Source organism: Rana temporaria, chromosome 5 (assembly GCF_905171775.1).
Source record: "Rana temporaria chromosome 5, aRanTem1.1, whole genome shotgun sequence".
In the NCBI taxonomy this organism is placed as follows: Eukaryota; Metazoa; Chordata; class Amphibia; order Anura; family Ranidae; genus Rana; species Rana temporaria.
The window spans coordinates 376262390-376286964 of record NC_053493.1 but is presented as its reverse complement, the minus strand read 5'-3'; the positions used below and the strand labels follow the sequence as shown (position 1 = coordinate 376286964).

Here is a 24575-nt window from a genome sequence, read left to right as displayed (position 1 = left end):
TTGTCTCACTCTCATTTCTTCTTGTTGCATGTTGAAGCTCTACTTGGAACCTTGTTAAGATCCAAAAATGTAAAATATGATTTTTTGCCATTTTTCAAGTGGTCTTAAACTTTTGATCAGGACTGTATTTGGTTGTAACATGACAAAATGTGGACAATTTCAAGGGATCTGAATACTTTTTCAAGGCACTCTATATATTCCCTGGCCTCCATTTACTAGAAGAAAGCCTATCTGTCATGGTTGCTAACCACAAATCAATTGAATTGCCTTTGATCATTGAAGATTAAATGAAAAGGATGGTGACCTGTACAAAGCAGGAAGGAGCATACAACTTTTCGGGTTACTGAGTGGTTTAAGTTCAGCTCGACTTCTGGCAGCATTCTGGCTGGACATGTAGCCAGCCCATGATTGCCTGTCAATGTTGAATTTTCAGTATCCGAACCAAATAAATTAAGTGTTATTTTTGTGTTGACAGAACCCGGATCCAGATGGAGACAAGCCCCCCTGTAATCCTCAGGAGCTGGAAGAGTGTGATGTCTCACTTGAAGATTGCGCAACACTGTGTAGATTTGATGGCAGCAGTTTAAAGGCCACCCATGTAGTAAGTTGCACCCAAAATCTATAATGTTTAAAAGTCAGTATTTGATTTTTGTCTGTTTTGGATTTACATAACATTTTTAATTTATACTGTACCCTTGGGCTCCTACCTTGCCCCTTGGCTTTACTATGTGTAATGATGGAAATGTATTTGGGAGCAGCCCTGCAGGTCACTCTTCTGTCATCAACATGGGGACAGGTGCTTTGGGGTGGGGGGGCCACAAGGCGTCCCCCCAGCCCCAAAGCACCTACCCCCCCCCCATGTTGAAGGTCCCCACCACCCTTTCCTGAACGGCCGGGCTGCTACTCGGATACGGGTCTGGTATGGAATTTGGGGGAACCCCACGCCGTTTTTTTTCGGCGTATGGTGTTCCCCTTAAAATCCATAGCAGACTCAAGGGCCTGGTATTATCCTGTAGGGGGAACCCATGCTGTTTTTTTATTTGAAATTTGGCGTGGAGTTCCCTCTCAAGATTCATACCAAACGCAGCTGACATAGTGCACTGCGATTACCTGCGGTTATGTGCCGATAGCTGCGGGATTCCACAGCTGGACGCATTGGGGAAAGACTAAAGGTAGATAATATACTTGGTTATAATACCTGGTACACGCTACAAAAAATGGACAACTCTGGTCGTAGCCACTGTACTAATCATTTGATTTTTAAGTTAGTACAGCGATATCCCCCACTGGGCTATTGTGTTCTGACAGCGGGCTGAACCCCCTGCCAGAACACCCTGATCAGCGATCTGTCATTGGCCAGCCGGCATAAACCACTCTCTGTGAGCCTAGACTGTTATGGACCTCCCCTGTGTGCACTACGACCACCAAGCAAGAAGAGAAAAAAGAAAGACAACGGAGACAGCTGGCATAAAGATATGTATTTAGAGAATTAAACAGTTAAAAAGTGCAGAAGTAGTTGGGGTAATGAGATGCTGAAGATGTTCTTTTTAAGACATATTAAGGGCTCCTGATATTTTGTATTATACAAGTCCTGGTACATGGAGGCTTTCCAAATCACCATCTCATCCCCTTTACTGCGTCAGGAATACCAGTCAGGACTGCGCTAATGAACCCAAAAATTCAACCTTGCATCATTATAACTATAGTTTTACAATCCGCAGGACTTGCACTAAGGCCAGCGATACACGATTCAACTAAGGGCCGGTTCAGCAGAGACTGGCTGTGATTTGAACCGTTAATGGAGAAGGCTGAATGTACTAAGTTCATAGAGCGATCAACATGGGTTTACCAGCCTGCTGGATTCTCTTGCGATTATCACTAGCAGCTGCTATAGACACTGGTGATGATCACTGTCTTCTCCCAGCGGGGATGTCTCCCGCTCCTGCCCCCGCCCTGCCGGGAGAACATCATTCCTGTATCAACACTGTCCACATCAAACCTGTGGTTGCAGGGAAGGAAATCACTCTGTGTATGGCTGGCCTTACTTCTTAATTGAAGCTATGGTCTTTCTCCCGGCCCTCTCTTTCCTTCTTTTAGTTCTCATCTTCTTTACTATTACTTTTATTGCTCTACACGCTACCTTCTACCTACTGTAGAGAGACTTTTTCTTATTAAATATTGTATAAAATACCTTGGAATTAGTCGTGTACTGAAATGAAAATCGAAACCTAAAATTCAGAATTTACTTGGCTGAAAACCGAAATGTATCTATAAATGTATAATTTTTTTTATATATAATTGTATCATGTTTGACTTTTAAATAGTTTTTTGGGGGCGCTATTGTGTTAAAAAAAAAAAGCACCTACATTTACCTACCACCAAAGACATGCTGGTAGGTAAATTGGATCCTGTCCAAATCGGCCCAGTATATATATGTATATCTGTGTGTATGACTGTGTGTCCCAAGCATGTCACGATCCTACGGGGTAAAATGACCGCACCACCCAAGCAGACACTGGCTGGAAAAAGCGCCCAGAGGCGATTCAGTTTGCATGAGTAGCGCTATACAAGTCATTCATTCATTTTAATAAAAATGTCTTTACACTGGTCCGTTGAGCATTCGTTGTGGTGTTGCGCACCTACCTATTGAAAACACATAAAAAATTTACCTGTGTTGCTTTTTCGATGCAAGTCACACGACGTATGAAAATCGCAGCAAAATCACAAAAATCTCGTGACAAAATCAGAAAAAAATTTAAGTTGGCCATTATCGGCACTTTTTTTTTCTCTCTCTCTCTCGGCAAAACGCTTATAACCCTATTTTTGTTATTTCGGACGATCATTTTTGGTGGCCAATTTATCAGTGCATCCCTACTTGAAATTTGTCATCCGCTGATAATGGTCAGTAATTTGCTGACATTTTACGTTGTCTATGCTTTGTGTTATGACCCATGTTCTCCTTATGTCTGCGTATTTTGCACTGATGGTTGTATTATGTACATTTAGCTGTGTCACTTTACTACTCTGGGTAATATTGGCAGTGCTGAAGTGAACATATCCTGATCTGTATTGTACTTCTGAATTCGTTGACCAATAAATAAAGAATTAAGAAAAAGTAAGCTGACTTAGAAGGGTTCCATGTTGGACAGCTGCATTGAGACTCTTGTTTTCAAAGAGTCACCTTAGCTTCAGATTACTGGCAGGGTTACAAGCTGTGTTTGTGGCAGAGGGGCGTTCTTACAGTTGAAACAAGACAGGTAAGACCTTAAAACCCTGTTGTTTTGGTGCACCTCGAAATATGTGCATTTTTTTTTTTCTAAGAGTACCAGTGTGCCTTTTTTAAGATAATACTGTATGCAGAAGGTGCTGGGTGAGCAGACAGCCTTTCCTAACCTAAAAATCTGAAATGCCGGAAAGTTTGATCTCAACATGGCTCTTCATGAGAAAAAGTAGGTTCTATTTGCAGATTTCCCTGGTTCACCTTGATTTACCTGGCTATATTAAAGGGACCAAGTTCATTTTTATTTGACTATAATTTGTGATCTCCCCATCTTCTATCATAAAACAACATCTTGATTTTCAATTCTTGTTTAGATGTAATCCTTTGAACCTGATCTAAAATAGATATGGATTTTGTATGATTAGAATGTTCCGTTTTTTTTCTGTTCTTGACATAAATCGCTTTGAAAGCAAAAATGCATTTATTCTAGAATTATGCATTCAAGAGAAAAATAGTTTGAAGCCTGGCAGCTTTTTTCTTTTTTGTGTTCTTCTGTATTGGCAGTAGTTTCTGCATCTGCTGTGTTAAAAATAGAAAAACAGAGAATATTTCTCCTGACACACAGAAGTTCTCCAAAAGTTCAACTTGGTGAATTGTCAGTGATAGTACATATTTTGAACTCCCCAGCTTGACGGTTAAGACTGAACTTAGAAATTACCTACTTACCTTGGTCCAGCTTGGACATTTTTTGTATGCATATCTCATACCAGCTGTGGAAGCTGCAAATTACTGTAGTAGTCACAATGCTACAGTGATAGCCGCAATGTTTTGGGTCTTGCTGGTGTTCAGTGAGACTCGTTTCCCCTCTGCACACTGAAAACAAAGAGCACCCTCTCGCCACTGCCGCTATTCATAGAATGCCTTGTATGTAATACGTTCTGTAATTTGGAAAAGTATAGTGAAGTCCCAATTTCTGGTGGTGAGAATTTTGTGGTGCAGGGGTGTAGCTATAGGGGTTGCAGGGGACACAGATGCGACCTGACCCCATGCTCCAGGGGACCTATGTGGCCCCCCTGTACATCTGGATAGGAGGGGCAGCAGCATATAGAGGAACTGATTCCTCCCATCTCTCCTTAAGCCCACATTTACTGGCCCTTTCATTGTCTGAATGAATAGAATAAGTGATATCTGAGGCATAGTATTCCCTGTTTACTATTCTTCAGTTTGAATGAATAGGAAGCTTTGTACAGAGCTATTCCTGTCCATTCATTCTGTGCTGGTGAGGCTGCAGAGAAGGAGATTGTAGGGTGTGACCTCAATCTCCTTTCTCTGTCTCAAAGGTGTAACATCAGAGGTCTGTTTAGACACCTGGGCCCGTATTCACATAGCACTTACACCGGCGTATCTGGAGATACGCCGCGTAAGTGTCAATGTGCGCCGTTGTATCTGTGCGCCGTGCCCACAGAACTAGATACGCCTGAATATAGGCTTCCTACGACCGACGTAAGTCTCCTACGCCGTCGTATCGTGGGCGCATTTTTACGCTGGCCGCAAGGGGCGCTCCCCATTGATTTGCGATTTAAATATGCAAATAAGTGAGATACGCCGATTCACGAACGTACTTGCGCCCGGCGCATTAATATACGCGGTTTACGTAAGTCGTACGTCCGGTGTAAAGTTAAGCCTCATAAAGCAGGTGTAAGTCATGTTAAGGTATGGACCAGGGAACAGCCGTTGGATTTTACGTTGTTTACGTAGTAGTACGTGAATAGGGCTGGGCGTAGGTTACGTTCACGTCATAGGCAGTGATTTGATGGATCTTAGGGAGTATTTCCGATGTGATTCTGAGCATGCGCACTGGGATGCGTCCACGGGACGGCGCATGCGCCGTTCGTTCAGCCCATCATTTGCATGGGGTCACGGTTCATTTAAATGGATCACGCCCACTTCCACCTACTTTGAATTAGGCCGGCTTACGCCTACAAATTTACGTTACGCCAGTGCAACATTGGGAGCATTTCCTTTGTGAATACTGTGCTCGCTGCTCTGCGCAGCGTATATTCGATACGCTACGCCCACATAAACATGCGCTGAGGTATGTGAATGAGGGCCCTGATATTTTGCCAAAGCCCCCAACACAGTGGTTCTCAACCTGGGAGTCGGGACCCCCTCGGGGGTCAAATGATGATTTGCCAGGGGTCACCAAATCCTGGGCTGTTCCTGAAGCCCGCACCGCTCTACCAGCCTTTTGCGGCCCCCCAGCAGGGCTGTCCTTGGAGCCTGTGGCCACCCAGCTGGTATGTTCCTGCGGCCTCCCACCAAGGAGTTAGTGAAGGAAGAGATACAAGGGAAAGAAAGGAGAACAAAGAGTGGAACATCCCAAAATGTACCATAAGGGGTTTTAACACTGTATGAGTGGAAGGGACTCGGGGAGCGCTATATGTCTGTGCAAATTACCGTATTTATCGGGGTATTGCGCGCTCCGGCGTATAGCGCGCACCCCTAATGTGGACCCGCATTCCTGTAAAAAAAAAAACATTTTAGTACTTACAGTTTTGGTGTCTTGCGCGGCGTCCATCGGCGGCCTCGTCGGGTCCGGCGTCCGTCTGCGGCTTCGGTGGTGTCCTCCTCGTCTGGTCCGGCGGCCATCGTGGTGTCCTCCCCGCTCGATCCCTGATTCCCGCACTGAGTTTGAACCACTGCGCCGGCATATACCGAGCGCAGTACACTTGGGTATAGTCGGGCAGGCTCGGCTCCTCAGGACGTGACCGCGAGTGAAGCCGAGCCTGCCCGACTATACCAGAGTGTACTGCGTGGTTCAAACTCGGCGCGGGTATCGGCGTATATCGCGCACCCACGATTTTGCCCTGATTTTAAGGGCAAAAAAGTGCGCGGTATACGCCGATTAAATGCGGTACTTGTCTTGCCACGCAAATAATTTTACCATTAGGCGTCCCCACAACTTGGGAAATGTTATCAAGGGGTCACGGTGCTAGAAGGTTGAGAACCACTGCCCTAACAGGTCTCCTAAAGAAAATCATAAAAAATACTATATAATATTGTAAAAAAAATGGCAAAAAAATAAAAAAAACCTTGATGGTTTCTTGCACGGGGGCCCTGAAGGTTCTAGTTCTGCCTCTGTGCAGGGTACAGTTGAAAATGGACTGAGCAGGGGTACGCAAGTTAAAGGTTGGGGTCCACTGCCTTAGAATTATTATTATTATACAGGATTTATATAACGCCAACAGTTTACGCAGCTCTTTACAACTTGAGGGTTGACTGTACAAATACAATACACTTTAACACAGTAGGAATCAGAGGGCCCTGCTCCTTAAGTATAATTGCGAATCACCGCAAATTGCGGGCGGAAAACCGCCGCAATTCGGCCCGCAATTTTGAATTGTATACAATCTCCAAAAGAAAACAAATCTACTGCCCAACACAGCCACTGGGTCTTGAGGAGAGAGACTGACTTTCTGGGATGGCATTTCTCATGTAAGGTTTTTATCATTGATGTTTCAATAAATTACCTTTTAACCATGGAACTTTTTAGAGGCTGCATACCTGAGATACATACCTAAGCGCTTCATGGAACATTTTGCTGTAGCTCTCTGATTAACATCAACATTGCTAAACCTAATGCTTTCTTTTTAGATTTTTTTTAAAAAGCTGCTTGAAGCTTGCTGAAAGTATTACAATTGCTTTGCAAAAATTTGCTGTAAACTGTACAAAAGCTGAAGCCAGTGTAAGATAGTTCTTATGCTAAGTTTACACTAGCCAGGATAGTAATGCGCAGTGTTTTATGGTGCAGGCTAATCAGGGCCGGCCCTACCATGGGACCCGATGGTACCATTGTACCAGGCAGCACTTTCAGGGGGGCAGCAAATTTCCTGCCTGCCCGCCATCCCATTCAGCCAGCTCCACTTTCCACTCCACTGTGGGGCTAATTGCCGCCCGACCGCTCCTCCCGTTCCGCTCTCCGCTCCACTGTGGGGTTAATTGCATGAATAGAGCCATAACAGGTCCTTTTTATACTCCTATATACATGTATAGAGCCATGATAGGTCCACTTTAGTTATCATGATATAAAATAATGGATGTGGGGGCATTTTGGTGGGCGTAATTTTTTTTTGGGGGGGGGGGCAGCATTTCATTCTTGGTACCAGGCAGCACAATGTCTTGGGCCGGTACTGAGGCTAATGCATTGCCAGGGTAATGTCACTCACTGCACAGCAGTGCAATGCCATTCAGTGCTGTGCGGGAAAAATGCAGACATGCTGTGAAAGAAACACTTAGAAATTTATTGTTACTGAATACCTGCTGAGGTAAAAAAAAATAGCCATTTAATTTTTAGTCGGTTTTAGCGAACTGAAAGACATGTGTTTAGAACAGCTGAGTTCAGTAACTGTAATATATTGCCTGATGAAACTAATAATACATTAGAAGACCGTAAAATAAAAATGTGCTAGCCAGTAGATTTGTTTTCTTTTTTTACAGAGGAGAATTTGCATGTCTGTTCTGCAAAAAAAAAATCTCTCCCTTGTTTGTTTTTTTTGCTTTGTGCATTGCCTTTAGTGCATTTACACTTCAGGGAACATCTTGTCATCTGTAAGATACTGAGGATGCAGCAGGGACAATATGTAGGAGTACATCATCGGTGGCCACCCAGTAGCTGAAAAGGAAGATGGCAGACCTTAAGAGAAGTCCCATAGTAGTCCCACAGTAACCGCAAGTGAAGAAATGAATGCAAAGAAAGTGTAACGAGAGATGCATCATTTCTTCTTTTGTGAAGATATTCTAAAAGAGTCTGGACAGATTTGTTGGTAGCCCTAGAAATTATTATAAATAACTGGTTCAAACAGTTTTCTAACATTACTATCACACATCTTCAATCTAGTAGTCAAAGTTGTCTGGGGTGGTGAGAGAGAAAACTCTACACTAGCATGTCAAAGGGTAAGGCTAGAAGACTTGTATCAAGCATTTTCATGTCCCTGTGACTATAGTTGCAAATATTAAGACGTTTCAAGTTCATGGGAGTTTAATAAACTGTTGTCAGTATATATGAATGATGATGATTATTAAGCATCTCTGCAGCAACGAGATAGACATTTATTGGATTCTTCAAAACACTTAGGGCCAGTTCACACAGACGCAGTTCCGTACAGTTTTGTGTGCATTTTTTCTGCACTAAAAATGCATACACTGTGTTTTCAATGTATTCCAATGGCTCTAGTTGGCTCTAGTTCACACTATGTAGTCAGTTTCCGAAGCAAAAAGTGACTAGAAACTGACTGCATTGGTTGGAACTAGAGCCATTGGAATACATGGAAAACACTGTGCATGCATTTTGTGCAGAAAAAATGCACACAAAACTATACGGAACTGCGTCTGGTGTGAACTGGCCCTTAGTCCTTTTCTGTCATAGTATGCATAGAAACACTACACCATACAGCATATATGTTAAATTAATAATGTATGCACCTAGGTAGCTTCAATGCATGCACTAATGTGTGTTTAGAAGCTAGACCTGTGCTTCCATAATGATGCATGATCTCTAGATATTGACCCTTCTAAAACTTCCCCCCTGAATACCCAGTTATTAACCCTGGAGCATTTTGATTGGCCGACCAAACACTTTTGCTCACGTTAATCAAAATGAAAAGACCAGTTAAGGCCAGCTGTAGTTTTTACAACCCTCATTACTCAGGACAGTAAACAATTGACCATTTGGCCAATTAATATTTTTAGAACTAGCCGAGGAACAGTCTGCCATTTCTGTCAATCTTGATGACCTCCCTTTTAGGTGTCCTTTTTATGAAGCAGTAAAATCTATTCACTGCTTCGTTTTCCGGCATTCACAGAGGAGATTTTTCTCCTCTGTGTGCCTGTTTATAAAGCGGAGAAGATCACTTCACCCTTGGAGGAGTGAAGTGATCTACCAACACTTCAAACAGTGGAGAACGGCCCCTGAGACTTTACGAAATTACAGTACCAGAAATTCACAGAAACACTGAGATGTCAGTTTATTGAGCAATGATAAATTATCACCGCTCAGTACACTGACAAATGGTTAATTTAAAATAACGAGTCCCCCTACATAATATATATACACACCCATACATTATATATACATGTGTATACACACACATTATTTTATATAATATATATATATATATATATATATATATATATATATATATATATATATATATATATTACACACACACACACACACACACATTATATATGTATACATATAACTATTACAGGGGGACATGGTTTCAGTGTTGGGGGGTCTGAGCAAGGTAGAAGGAAGTTAAAAATCTTCCTCCTTCCTCCTCGGATCCCCCGGATTTCCTCTTCACGCCCCGATTCACCAACTCTAATCTATCTCTAGATCAGCAAAAGTCGCATGCCAATGCCGGATCATGCAAGATGGCAGTCTGACTTTGATCTGACTTCAGTGATAGTCAATGGGCTGAAGTAGGATGAAGGTCAGACCAAAGTAGTGAAGGGAGCATTTTCAAAGTCGGGCCGACATGTGTTGGACCAGTTAAGACGGCTCCCATTGGCAAACATTGATTTTCACACGTCATGCAACATGAGCTCCCAATGTCGGAGTGTTTGTCGCACCAGTGTGAACCCAGCCTGAGTGCTCTCTCATGAGCTCACATATAAAGGCCTGTGCACAGCTGGCTAATTAGTGAGCGCTAAAATGCATACTCAATGCATACTCACAACTCTACAAAGCCTTTGGGCTACAGGACCCCTAGGACAAATCCTGAAGCCCTCATCCCCTCACCATGTGTAGTGAGAAACCTAGGGGTGTATGTCCTAATCTTTCCCACCAGTAAATATACACTATAATGTCAAAAGTATTGGGACACCTGCCTTTACACGCACATGCACTTCGATGGCTTTCCAGCCTTGGTCCGTAGAGTTCACTATTTTTTTTTTTTCTAAAGTGTATTTTGTGCGTGTACTCGAGAGAGGAGCCGGACTGCAGGAGTTGGGAGTAGGCAGGCCTCCCCCAGAGGCAATCTGCCACCTTTCTCCATGCCCCGGGTGGCAATGGCAGGTGTGTGAGGGGGTCGTCCCACACTGCCCGCCCTACCTGCTCCGCTTTGAAGCCCAACGGGGCAGAGGGACTCCCTATAAGGGAGTGAGAGGATTAGCCCGCTCAACCAGCCCCGTTAGTCCTTCGCCTCTCTTTTTAGAGACCGCATGGTCCAAGTGCGTGATGTTAACCCAATTTCGAGTGCGTGTAAGTGTGGTGGTTTTTGTGGGAGGGGGGTGGGCGTACTAAGCGCAGGCTTACCTCGCAGCACAACCACCGGGAGCCGGGCTGAGACCACCAAACTCAATTCACATGTAGCCGAGACCGGGATCCGAACCCCTAGCTGCAGAGGTGAATGGCTTGTCAGCGCAGTGCCAATCGCGTTGAGCCACCGCAGCTCCACCGTAGAGTTCGCTATTGAGTTGGCCCACCCTTTGCAGCTATCATAGCTTCGACTCATCTGGGAGGGCTGTTTACAAGTTTTAGGAGTGTGTCTATGGGAATGTTTGACCATTCTTCCAGAAGCGCATTTGTGAGGTCAGGCACTGATGTGGAAGAGAAGGCCTGGCTTGCAGTCTCCGCTCTAATTCATCCCAAAGGTGTTTTATCTGGTTGAGGGCAAGACTTTGTGCAGGCCAGTAAAGTTTCTCCACCCCAAACTCACTAATAATGTCTTTATGGACCTTACACTTGTTCGCAGTTATGTTGGAACAGCAAGAGGCCATCCCCAAACTGTTCCCACAAAATTGGGAGCATGCCATTGTCTAAAATGTCTTTGGATGCTAATGCCTTAAGAGTTAACTTTACTGGAACTAATCCCCCCTCCACCAAATGATTTGGACCAGTACACAAAGAAAAGTTCATAAAGACCTGGATGAGCAAGTTTGGGGTGGAGAAACCAAATGTTCTTCTGGAAGAATGGTCAAACATTCCCATAGACACTCAACCTTGTGGACAGCCTTCCCAGAAGAGTTGAAGCTGCTAGAGCTGCAAAGAGTGGGCCAACTCAATACTGAACCCTGTGGACTGAAACTGTGATGCCATCAAAGTTCATGTGTATGTAAAGGCAGGTGTCCAAATACTTTTGGTAATATAGTGTATATGGCCATCTGGGGGGCGTCTGGTTGCTTGCATAGAATCTCTGATCATTTGCTATCAGTGCTGTTCACTGTCAAAAACGAAATGACATATTGACCAGCACAGGTTGCAGTCTGAACATACAGTACAAGCAGGGGGGAAAGTGTGTGTGTGTGTGTGTGTGTGTGTATAATGAACAAATATGGCTTTTAGGCAGGCCCCTGCACTACATGGTTGTTTGCAGATCTAAAATTAAATGTATTGCAAATTGCAATCATTGGCACTAAGTAGTAGTTGGTGTTTCTCAAGAATATTGTAAAATTTGTGTACAGTGATGAACAAGCAGATATCATCTAATGGACAACAATACTTCATTCTGTCCACAGACAAGTCTCTCTCTGCTGGGATCTGCCCAACCTTGTGAGTGAGTCAGTCATTAGGAAGATAGAAGATAAAAACCTTTGTTCCCTTGTCTCCTTACAAAAGAGAATGATATAGCTGCAAATAGGTTTTCCAGTCAATCACAAAGTCATGCCAATACCTGCCACTGATCTTCATCACACCTCAGTGCAGCCTAGATGTAGAAAGTGATACTCGTATCCTTTACATTGATCGGATTATGTGTGGTTAGACCTGGAAATCCCAAGCAAAATGATTTATTGCTACAATGGCATTTTCTAGGTCTACTTTGCTTTGTGTATACGCCTCTGTGTTCCAATATTTATGTTCATTCTCTGCGGGCGAATCAGTGGGAATTTTCTCCTTTGAAGTTTCTCAGACTAGCTTGGCTCAAAATAACTGTAGAAAGTACAATTTTCTCTTCTGCTTGGAATATATTGTATAATGTATATGCAAAAGGCTTTAGAAGTGCATTCATCTTCAGTTGTCTAGCAGATCTTTTGACAGTCTGGAGGTGACGAAAGTAGAAGGGAAGAAGATGTACAGCTATCGCAGTCAAGCCTACGTTCCTTCAAAGTATTTCAAATTCAACTCTTTCCTGAATAAAAAAGTATTGCAATTTAAGTACCCAGAGGGAAAACTGATACTGTAAGCTTATTCAGGCGCTTTATATTGGGAAGCTACTTTCCTCACTGTGCAAGTAATTTTAGGATCATTTGTGCTGATCCAGCCATGATGATGGTTTACAAACTAAAGGAGATTGTAAACCCTAATTTCATTTTTGAAATCCATGTGTATTTGCCAACAAATTGCCATGTTTTTTTTTTTTTTTTTAACCACTTGACCTCCAGAAGGTTTACCTTCCTTCATTACCAGGCTGTTTTTTGCTATACAGCACTACGTTACCTTAACTGACTAATAAACTCGACCCTTCCTTTCTCATCAATTTCAGACCTATATCTCCTCTTCTCTTTCTAGCGAAGATGCTGGAGCAGGTCGTCTTTCAACAAATACAAAGCTTCTTCGAGGGTAACGACCTGTTCCATGATTCAGGATTTAGGCCGGGTCGTGGCACTGAACTCTCCACACTTGATATGCATAAACGTCTGTTGAGGGTAAAAGATGTGGGGGGGTTCGGCAGCCTTGGTGCTGCTTGACCTTGATCCACAGCCTTCGACACCATCGACCATCAAATTCTGGAAGAACGCATGAAATACCTTTTTGGGTGTAGTGGCACTGTCCTCCGCTGGATTACTTTCTTTTTCACGGACAGGACCCATCAAGTGCGGATGAACGCATGAACCCCTTCTCTATGGAGTTCCGCAGGACTCAGCTTTGTTGCCCCTGCTTTTTAACTGCAAAATGTGCACGCTCGCTGACATCATTGCTGCACAGAAACTAGCATGCCTGATCTACGCAGATGACACGCAGATCCTGGCTGACGCAGACGATAGGCCAAATATGCAAAAATGGATGGCAGAAAAATAGCTAGGCCTCAACGAAGCAAAGACTGAGGTGATGTTGGTGAGCCCTCAATCAACCACCAATTTTCTCCTGGCCTGGCCCATCCTTTTCTGCCCAACCCCAATGCTGGCAAAACAAGGCAGGAACCTAGGCATCATTTTTGATTTCTGCCTGTCATTCATACCTCACGCAGAACTCTGTATTAAAGACTCCAACTTCTATATACAAATTCGGAAAATTAAAGATTTTTTTTTCGCATAAAAACCGGTTAATTCTTGTACAGGGCCTTGTGCGTTCCCGGTTGGCCCGGGCGCCATGTTATGACATCACGCCCAGGCCGCAAGTGTAAACGTAGCCATGATTGCGGCTGTCGGCATGAGATCATGAATTTTTTTTCTCGATCCCATGCTTTGCAGCCTGGAGAAGAGATGTCGGGTCGCTCAGAAGCGAACACACGCGCAAGTCCCACCCACATATGTAAACGCCGTTTAAACCACTCATGTGAAGTATCGCTGCGTGCGTTGGAGCGCGAGAAACAATTCTAGCGCTAGGCCTCCTCTGTAACTCTAAACTGGTAACCTGTAAAAAAAAATAATTAAAGCGTCGCCTATGGAGATTTCATGAGTGTGCGCAATTTTAAATTGTGACATTTTGGATATCTGTTTACTTGCCGTAACATCATATTTCACATTATTCTTGAAACTTTTTTTCCCCAAAAAAATTGTTTGAAAAATTATTGCACAAATACCTTGCAAGATAAAAAGTTGCAACGACGGTCATTTTATTCCTTATGGTGTCTGCTAAAAAAAATCTAACGTTTAGGGGTTCTGAGTAATTTTCTAGCAAAAGAGTTATGATTTTTACATGTACGAGAGGAATGGCAGAATAGGCCCGGTAGGGAAGTGGTTTTAAATGTATATAATTTGTTCCCATAGCTAGAGCTTTCTTTTGGTAGTATTTTATCTCCCCTGGGTTTTTTATTTTTTGCACTATAAACAAAAAAAAAACATATTCAATAAAAAAATCGAATTTCTTTATAGATTTTGCTCAAAATGTATTCAGCTACATGTTTTGGTAAAAAGAAAATCCCAGTAAACGTATATTGAATGGACAAATGTTATAGTGTCTACAAACTAATATTGTGATCAGTGCTAAAAATATGCAATGTCACTGTATTAATGGCAGTGGAAGGGAAGGGGTTAAACATCTAGGGCAATCAAAGAGTTAACTGTGTGCCTAGCCAGTGTTTATATGTACTGTTAGGTGCTTTCACTGAGGGGTGTTCTGAATTTTACTCCCTGCTTTGCATGTTTACAAAGACAGAGCTATTTCCTGTCTTCCTCCTCTCCGATCAGTGGGTGCCGGCAGTCATCCATTGGCCAGCACCTGCTGATCGGCTTGCGCTGTGACTGATCATAGCACAGCCACCGCGTGCCCCCTACCCGGACGAGCAGAATTGCTTGTATATATAAGTTATTCTGGGCAGCTGGCCTGCACCGCAGCAGTAAAGCCTCAGTGCGCAGCCGGCAAGTGGTTAAATATTTTTTTCACCTGCTTATCTACTGCCACTTATTTGCAGTGCTTCCTGTCTACATGCATGCACTCATGCATCTGCAGTTGCGCATTAATGCCCATGGTTGGTTTGACGATTCAGACAACAATGGATAATGTCTGCACAGGGAGCACTGAAATGACCACTTGCAGTCTCCACCAGAAGAGCATGTAACATGCTGTCAATGTGGGGGAGCAAATGGAATACAAAAAATAGAGCCAGTGTCACCTTTTATAACAGGAAATATCTGAACAAGAACCTTCATAGTAAGGTCACCAGGTCATTATTTTCATGGAAGCGGCAAATATAAAAATATTTGGAATTAAAGTGATTGTACTTTTTTTTTTATTTTTTATCTTTCACTTATACATACTTGCTGTGTACAATGGTTTTGCAAAGAGCAGCTCTGATTCTCTTCTTAGGTCCCTCACTGGCGTCTGAGTCTGAGGCAGGAAAGAGCTGAGAGAGCCGCTTCACTAGTGCAAATTGCTGGATAGAGATCCAGCTCGGAAGGTTTTTTTTTTTTTTTACCCTAATGCAGAGAATGCATTAACTGGTTCCCGACCGGTTTGCGTACATGTACAGGGGCAGACTGTCTCCCCTGCGTGAAACTCTGTACGGGGTTCCTATAAGAGCTGCCAGAGGGGGCGCCCGCTGAATGGCAGGAGACCCGATGTGTGTGGCTGGCGATCGTGTGCATGAGCACCAGCACAGGGATGTGTCTGTGTATAAACGCACAAATCCCTGTGCTGTCAGAGGAGAGGAGACATGTCGTTTGACTATGTAGGAACAGTGAAATGTCCCCTCTCCTAACAATCCTATCACCATGCAGTTAGAACGCACTGAGGTAACGCACAATGTTAAAGCTTATGTGAGATTTAAGTGATTGAGTTTTCATTTAATTTAAAGAAGGCTGTCATTTTGTCAAGCCAGTTGCTTTCTTTCATTATAAGCCGACCCTTCAAGGCTCTAATTGACATTTTCAGATGTATGCAGTTGAGACTGATGCAAACTTTTATTGCAGGAGGTCTGCAGTATGCAATTTATAATTTCATAAAAAAAAAAAAAAAAACCCTCCACTATGTTGCAAAAAGCAATGGGAGGCTTATTGCATCATGGGGTGCGATATGTGACAGTAGCCTTTATTACTGACCTGTTCTGAAAAGTCTTGTTTCCTGGAACTATTAATCCAGAAGCTTCACTACTGATCGGCTAAACTGGAGCAAGGGTATAGATCAGGAGTTCCGACTTTACTTATATGCTTGTTTCTGGGCTGTGGCTCAGAAAAATGAACTAGTCACAGCTGCGCAGCTAGCATTTTAATTGGAAGACAGCAATGGAAACTCACTTGTGTGGGTACAAGCTTCCTTCGAAACAAGAAAATATTGACCGCATGGCGTGGACAGTGTCAAAATACAGAAATACATTTTGGGGTATATTGTAGAGCCTTAAAGAGGAACTCCACGCTAAGTACTATGCCAAAATAAAGGCAAGCAATGGGCGACTATCTTTTTAAAGTAAAAATGAATAAAGATAGCGCTAACATCAACTAGTGCAAGGTGAGAACAGTAAATACTATTATGGTAATCAATAGTGAATGATAAAACATAAGAAACAACAACACTCTTGAAAAAACCGTCTATCCAAAAACTGACGATGAGTCCATAATGGGTTAATGGAATAGATCCATATGAAGACCTGCAGGCAATCAGCCGGCGTTTCCTTCTCACTGCTTCAGATAGATAGAACCGACCTTCATGCAGATTCAGCCAGAAGCTCCAAGATATATAGGGAAGAGAACAAGAGAGAGGACAAGCCTCCTAGTGCAATATTGTATGACAAGGAGGGGGGGACAGGAACTACACCGACGGTGTGTGCACTCACAAATCTGCCGATTGACACAGGCTCAAAGACAGGTTGCCGCTCAGTGTGATGGTCTCCTCACTCGGATCGTTGTCCCGTCACATAGGCTCCTCCCCCACGCGTTACATCACTCGTCACGTGACTTAGTCATGGGTCGCTCTTTTTAAAGTGGTAATAATCTCTTTTTTTAAAACTTGTACCTTCATGTAAGCCTATAATAAGGCTTACCTGTAGGTACAGTGAATATCTCCTAAACCTGCATTGTTTAGGAGCTCACACTGCATGCAGTCGTTATTGTCACCGGCACATGCACTCTGAAGGGATGACATGACAGGAATAGGAGTGCCTAGGCACCCTCACATACAAGGAAACGCACTGCTTTATCACGAAAAGTTTCATACAAAAGGTAACTTTTGCTTCTCTAGCTTCAGTTCGTTTTGACCTGGGACAAAAATAATGGAAGATCAGGAACATTGGGGTAATGTCCCAAGTCTGTATCTGTATGTTTTTGTACCTTTTCCCCCCCTTGTTATCCCTCGCTACATTTTTCTACATCAAACTACCTTTTATACACCATTTGCATGAACAAAGTTTCTGCTGTGCCTAAGGAGAAATCGAGCTGTCAAAGGAATCATCTATAGAAAGAACGTTGCATTGCTTCTTTTCATCACCACTGTCTCTGACAATTAATATTTAATTTGAAAAATTACATGCAGAATGACACGTAAAAAGAACACAGGAAATGTAATTTATTCGATAATTCTCAAGTGGACTTTCCTGGATTTGAGAGGTTTGAAAATGCAGGGTACGGCTCTCCTGAAGAGCGTGCTTCCGTTGCATGCTAGTAGCCAGTCACGATTTTGTATATATTTCTTTTAATGGGAAATTACCATTTATTTTTTTTATACTTTTTATTGCACAAGAAATCAGGCAGGGTACAAAAATTTCCACGTGGTAAAAGTATACAAAGTGCCAATATTTCACTGTAAAACAGTGTGACAGAATGTCAATAAACAAAGAACCTTAACAAACGTTGTCTCCTGTTTTGTGGATCCATACAACAATCAATAGTAATAATCTAAAAGCAATAGGATACGGTCACATCTCACACAGATGCTTCCCTTTAAGATAAATCAATGTCAACCATTAGCAGTTAACATTTGAGGTTACACCAGACTTCCCGAAATCCTAAAGTATTTACTGGGGCAACCCCTGTACTCGTACAGTAAGCATACAGTGAGGGGAAAAAGGTATTTGATTCCCTGCTGATTCTGCACATTTGCTTACTGACAAAGAAATAATCTGTTTTATAATTTTAATGGTAGGTTTATATTAACAGTGAGAGACAGAACAACAACAAAAAAAGTTAGAAATTGATTAATGAGTGAAATAAGTACCGTATTTATCGGCATATAACACGCACAGGCGTATAAAACGCAGCTTAATTTTAAGAGGGAAGGAAAAAATGCACAAAATTCTTAAATAAAGAACTTTGAAGCAAAATAAGGGTCAGTGCCCATCAATGCAGCCTGATCAATGCCCATCGGCAGCTTCACAATTGCCCATTAATGCAGCTTGATCAATGCCCATCTGCAGCCTCACCATTGCCATGAATGCAGCCTGATCAATGCCCATCTCAGGGAAGGGGGTGGGATGAGTACCGTCAGATTACATACATCAAGGATCTCCTGTTTACTCCGCGGCCTCTTTAATACAAAGTCCAACCTCCTGAACCAGCTTCTATGATAGACAGAACTTTGGTCCAATGCCGGCCCAGGAGACGGGACTAATTATTAAAGAGGCTGCTGCGTAAATGGGAGATTCTCGCTGTATGTAATCTGACAGTCCTCGTCCCACCCCCCTCCCCGTTCTCTCTGAGGCAGTCCAAATTGCAATATCGGTGTATAACACGCACACACTATTTGCAACCAATTTGCAGGGTGAAAAAGTGAATGTTGTATGCCAATAAATACAGTATATGACCCCATTCGCAAAACATGACTTGGTGGCAAAACCTTTGTTGGCAATCAGAGGTTTCTTGTAGTTGACCACCATGTTTGCACACATCTCAGGAGGGATTTTGTCTCACTCCTCTTTGCAGATCCTTTCCAAGTCATTAGGGTTTCAAGGCTGTTGTTTTCCAACTCAAACCTTCAGCTCCCTCCACATATTTTCTATTGGATTAAGGTCTGGAGGCTAGTTTGCTCACTCCAGGACCTTACTGTGCTTCTTCTTGAGCCACTCCTTTGTTGCCTTGGCTGTGTGTTTTGAGTCATTGTCATGCTGGAATACCCATCCACGACCCATTTTCAATGCCCTGGCTAAGGGAAGGAGGTTTTCACCCAAGATTTTATGGTACTTGGCCCCGTCCATCATCCCTTTGATGCAGTGAAGTTGTTTCGTGCTCTTTGCAGAAAAACACCCCCAAAACATGTTTCCACCTCCATGTTTGACAGTGGGAATGGTGTTCTTTGGATCATAGACAGCATTCCTCCTTCTCCAAACAACTCTCCCGTGTACTTCTGGGCTGATTCCTCACCGTTCTCATGATCGGTGAAACTTTACAAGGTGAGATCTTGCATGGAGCCCCAGACCGAGGGAGATTTGGTGTTTTCTTCCATTTGCAAATTGCACCAACTGTTGTCACCCTCTCAGTAAGCTGCTTGGCGATTGTCTTATAGCCCATTCCAGCCTTGTGTTGTAGGTCTACAGTCTTGTCCCTGACATCCTTGGACAGCTCTTTGGTCTTGGCTATGGTGGAGAAATTGGAATCTGATTTCTTCTGTGGACTGGTGTCTCTTATACAGGTAACAAACTGAGATTAGAAGCATTCCCTTTTAAGAGAGTGCTCCTTATCTTGGATCCGTTACCTGTATAGAAGACACCTGGGAGCCAGAAATCTTGCTGATTGATAGGGATCAAATACTTATTTCATTAATTAAAATGCAAATCAATTTTTAATGCGGTTTGTGGTGAGAATTGTCATGCGACTTTAAACTCTCAAGTCACGTGACAAGCCGTTGTGAACCGAGCCTTAAAGGGGTTGTAAAGGTAAAAAATTATTTCCCTAAATAGCTTCCTTTACCTTAGTGCAGTCCTCCTTCACTTACCTCATCCTTTGATTTTGCTTTTAAATGTCCTTATTTCTTCTGAGAAATCCTCACTTCCTGTTCTTCTGTCTGTAACTACACACAGTAATGCAAGGCTTCCTCCCTGGTGTGGAGAAAGCCTCTTGAGGGGGCGAGCAGGAGAGTCAGGACGCTCTCTACTTTTCAGATAGAGAAAGAAGCTGTGTGTTAGTGGGCGTCCTGACACTCCTGCTCACCCCCTCCTCCCTCAAGAGGCTTTCTCCACACAAGGGAGAAAGCCTTGCATTACTGTGTGTAGTTACAGACAGAAGAACAGGAAGTGAGGATTTCTCAGAAGAAATAAGGACATTTAAAAGCAAAATGGAAGGATGAGGTAAGTGAAGGAGGACTGCACTAATGTAAAGGAAGCTATTTAGGGAAAACATTTTTTACCTTTACAACCCCTTTAAGCTACATGCACATAGTATAGCATGTACGTCGTATAGTAGAGTATTTGAATGGGCATTCAACTATAACTAGTATGTGCCAGGGCTAAAAGGCTGTAAAACAGTAATGACCAAATTCATTATCAAATTTAAAAACATAATAACTTTAAACTAAATGGAATTAAAATAAAATTGACTTAAAACCTAAAATAATGTATGCATTTTATTCTATTTGTTGTCAGTATTGGCCAAAAAAGTGAAAATCCCCAAATTATACAACCAAGTAAGATCCAGGTTTGATATAGGATGTGCTTAAAATACGAAACTTCATATGTCTGTTTTATATCTTGTGTGATGTATTAAAGGATGACTTTTATTTACAGACAGGAAGTCCTTGGTGGCGACTATTTTATGCTGTGTTGATTGCTGTCAGACCTCTTTGGTGCCTGGTGGACAGACAGTTGCAGTACCAGGCATTTATTTCATGCATGGACGTCAGAGCCATTAGGGGTCCATAAACATTATTTTACGGGCAGAAGGATTTTAGTGGTGCTAAAATGTTTTGTTCAGTTATGTGGTTAACGTATATTGGTTGATATTTTCATGAGCAGAGGCACATCAATTTAAAGTGCAAAAAGGTTAACATTAATCACTTGTGTTTGTTTTGCAACCAAAACAACAGTTTTAGCTTTGCTTTTAAAGAGTAATTATACACCTATTTTCTCAGTTATGATAGAATTGAGGAAACTAACCTCAGAACTGTCACTTTGAAGTGGTTAGGAGCACTTTTTTAAACGCCTGCATTTATATCATTTTTCATAGTAATTCATTTATGTGCAGAAAACAAATCTATCCATAACTTGTATTTAGAAATATGTTGTGTTTTTTTTATTTTTTTTCTAACTTTCTATAGTTTTGGTTTCTTATCCTTTTAAGGAGTTACAGAATGCTATTAAGTGTCAGCCATAGACATTTAATCACACATGAAAACAGAGAAACTTTCAAATGGATTTTTAACCAGTTCCTACTGTAGAATGAAGGCTGGGCGGGAACGCACTTCTTCTGAGAGAACGACTTATTAAGTCATCCCATTCTTGCCACACATGCATGCCCCCCTGGGGGGGCAGCATGGCGATCAGTGGACACAGACATGGTGCATTACTGATCAAGGTAAAGAACCAATGACGTTGGCTCTTATCCACGTGATTGGCTGTTTCCATTCACAGCTGATCACATGTAAACAAATGCTGGTTATTGGCATCATCTTTCCTCAACGCTGTCACTGAGGAAAGAAAAGCTTTCCTGTGACGGGACATTTACACTAATAGGGCACTGATTATCAGTGTAGCCCCTTCAGTGCCACCTTATCTGTGCGGCTTCATCAGTGCCCATGAGTGCCGCCTCATTAGTGACCATAAATGCAGCCTATCACTATTACTAATTTGCTAAATTTTATAACAGAAACAAAGAAAGTTGGGGGTGTTTTTTCCAGAATTGTTGGTCTTTTTTCATTTGTTTAGCAAAAAATAAAAAAAGTATTTGTGATTGAATGGCACCAAAACGAAGTTCAATTTGTCTCCAAAAAAATATATAAAAATGTAATATGGGTACAGTGTAGCATGACTGCACAATTGTCATTCAAATTGGCCTGGGCAGGAAGGAGGTGAAAGTATGAGGTATTGAGGTGGTTAAAACCTAGGCTGACCAACTAATATTGCATCAACCCCAATACATTTAGCATTCCCCTGCACTATACATACAGTAGCTAATCATAAACCAGTTGGATAGAAGCATATATGGTCTTTCCAAAGTATTCATGAGCATTACATGTAGAGTATATAGGGGCACAAATATACACATAATTAAGTAGTGGCATTTTTCCCTGTTCGTCTTTCAGGACAGGTACTGTAGAGAGACACAGGCTCCTCCCCTCACAGGAAACACCGCCTTCCAATTAAGAATTTAAGCCTCATCCTCCCTCAGCTCCTCAGTTTTTGGTGTTTCCTCCGGAGGGGAGACACCGCTGGGGGCCAAGGGCCAGACAGCTGGGGAAGCTGAGGCCAGTTTTCCTGAGAGGGGGGACCTGTTCTCCCTGGGCTCAGGGCTATTTTTTAAACGCATGGCGTCCTGGTTGACTGGGGAAGTCACTTACCCAGGACATCGCCGTGTAGCGTCCCGCGGACATTCCTGGGGTGGATTCAGCCGCGGAGGCCTATTCACTCAACGCACAGGGGTGGCGCTGCAGGCGGGGTGCACGCTCCCTGTGAGATTTCACAGTCGGCCAGGAGCTGGGCCGGACCGGATGACGAGTGACGTCAGTTCCGGGGGGGGCGGGCACTTCCGCCGGATACGCGTCACTGGTCCCGGACGCTGCAGTGTGAAAAGGCCTGACGCTGGGCTGGTGCGGCCTCTCTCTTCTCAGCCGTAGGGTCGGCGTTTTGGCAGGCAGTCGCGACCACATTCCTCAGCGAGATGTCGGAAGCAGAGGCTTCCCGTGCACCTCCGGATGACGACAGCACCAGCCACTCTAAGGTAAGGAGAACCCTGGGGTGGTGTTCCCTTATCATGTTGTACAGCTTCACTGGTGATTTTTTTGTTTTCTTCTCCTGGTGGTCGGGGAGTTTGTTAGTGTAGTGTGTCTGGAACCCTGGTGGTGGTTGGTCCTAGAACACTCCTGGTGGTTACCTGTGTTATGCGCTGGTCTCTCTTTTAATCTAGCCTCCACTTTCTTCTGTGTTTTTCAGAAATCCACAGAAAAATCAGCCCACAGCAGGAAGAAATGTCCTTCCTGCAGATCTTCACTTAGTGAGAGTTGGAACAAAGCACTTTGCAGGAGATGTATTGAGGGGCTGGTTAAAGAAAGGGAGGCAGAGCAGGCATCTGAATTAGCAGCTTCTATGAAAGAGCTTTCTGGCACCTTTCAATCGTTTAAAGATATTTTTGCTAATTTTCAATTGCCCCAAAGCAGCCCTTCTGTAGCGCAACAGGTAATTCCACCGAATCCTGAGGTTCTTCCCTCTGGGAGTAGAGAGAAACCTGCGGATATCAGAGAGGATGCTGAGGAGGAGCAAGACAGTGCCGCTTCTAGCTCCCAAGAGGAGTCAGATAGTGAGAAGACAGAGGCAGGGTCCTCAAAGGTCTCTCGCTACAAGCTTTCCCTTGAAGAGGTGGAAGAGTTATTGGAAACTATCCACGCTACTTTAGGGATAGTTGAGGAGAAAAAGACACTGTCACTCCATGACCAGATGTACAGTGGTTTGGGAGAACAAAAGAAAAGGGTTTTTCCAGTCCATGAAGTACTGGTCAATGCCATCAAAAAAGAATGGCAGGACCCAGAGAGGAAACCTTTCTTCTCAAACTCTTTGAAGAGGAGGTTTCCTTTTTCTGAAGAGGAGGCTTCAGTATGGAACAAATCCCCCAAACTAGATGCCGCCTTTTCGCAGGTATCCCGACATACGGACTTGGCGTTCGAGGACATGGGGGTCCTTTCAGACCCCATGGACAGGCGGATGGATTCGCTATTAAAAAAGTCCTGGGATGCTTCCCAGGGGAACCTTAAGCCAGCTATGGCAGCAACAGTGGTGGCCCGTAATTTAGAGCATTGGCTCTTACAAATTAAGGCACATATTGAGGCCGGAACGCCAAAAGAGACTATACTTTCCTCTTTTCCAACTTTACTGAGTGGCGTACGGTATGTAGCGGACGCCTCAGCAGAGTCAATCCGCATGTCTGCCAGATCTGCAGCTCTATCTAATTCTGCAAGAAGAGCTCTCTGGCTCAAGACATGGCAGGGGGATAGCGCCTCAAAGGTTAAATTGTGCGGGATCCCCCTTACAGGAGACTTATTATTTGGGCCAGGCTTGGAGGCTGTCTTAGATCGTACAGCCGACAAGAAGAAGGCTTTCCCCTTAAAGAAAAAATTTGGGGGACAGACAAAGAAAAAATTCTGGACCCAAAAGAAGGTGGAAGTCCCCAAACCTGAGGGAAAGAAAAAGTTTTGGGGACCAAAAGGGAAAGGCCGTGCCGGGGCACTTTTTCGTGCTCCTGAACAGCCCCAAAAACCTCAATGACGGAGTCAAGGTGGGAGGAAGGTTGGGGGCCTTTCTCCCACAATGGGAGACGATCACCAGCAACCAATTTGTGCTGGGGATCATAAGGAGAGGGTACAGACTAGAATTCTCAAGTCCCCCCCCATCCAGACTCTTAGTCACCAATTTGCCCCAATGCAAAGAGAAATCTGTGGCTCTGATCTCCTCTCTTCAGGAGTTGGAGGATCAGGAGGTGGTAGTTCGGGTTCCATCGGAGGAGATAGGAAAGGGCTTCTACTCCCACATATTTGTGGTCCGCAAGCCTTCAGGGAAATTCAGGCTTATACTGAATTTAAAACCTCTAAACACCTCGGTCACGTACAAACGGTTTCGGATGGATT

General features: G+C 43.4%; 1 protein-coding gene across 1 annotated transcript in view; it reads left to right on the top strand.

Moving 5' to 3' along the window:
* Nucleotides 1-24575, top strand: part of NUDCD1 (NudC domain containing 1) — a 221423-nt gene that overhangs the window by 179825 nt on the left and 17023 nt on the right. The window contains exon 8 of the mRNA XM_040354855.1: nt 476-601. Coding sequence (XP_040210789.1) covers nt 476-601 — 126 coding nt within the window. The remainder of the gene's footprint in view (nt 1-475; nt 602-24575) is intronic.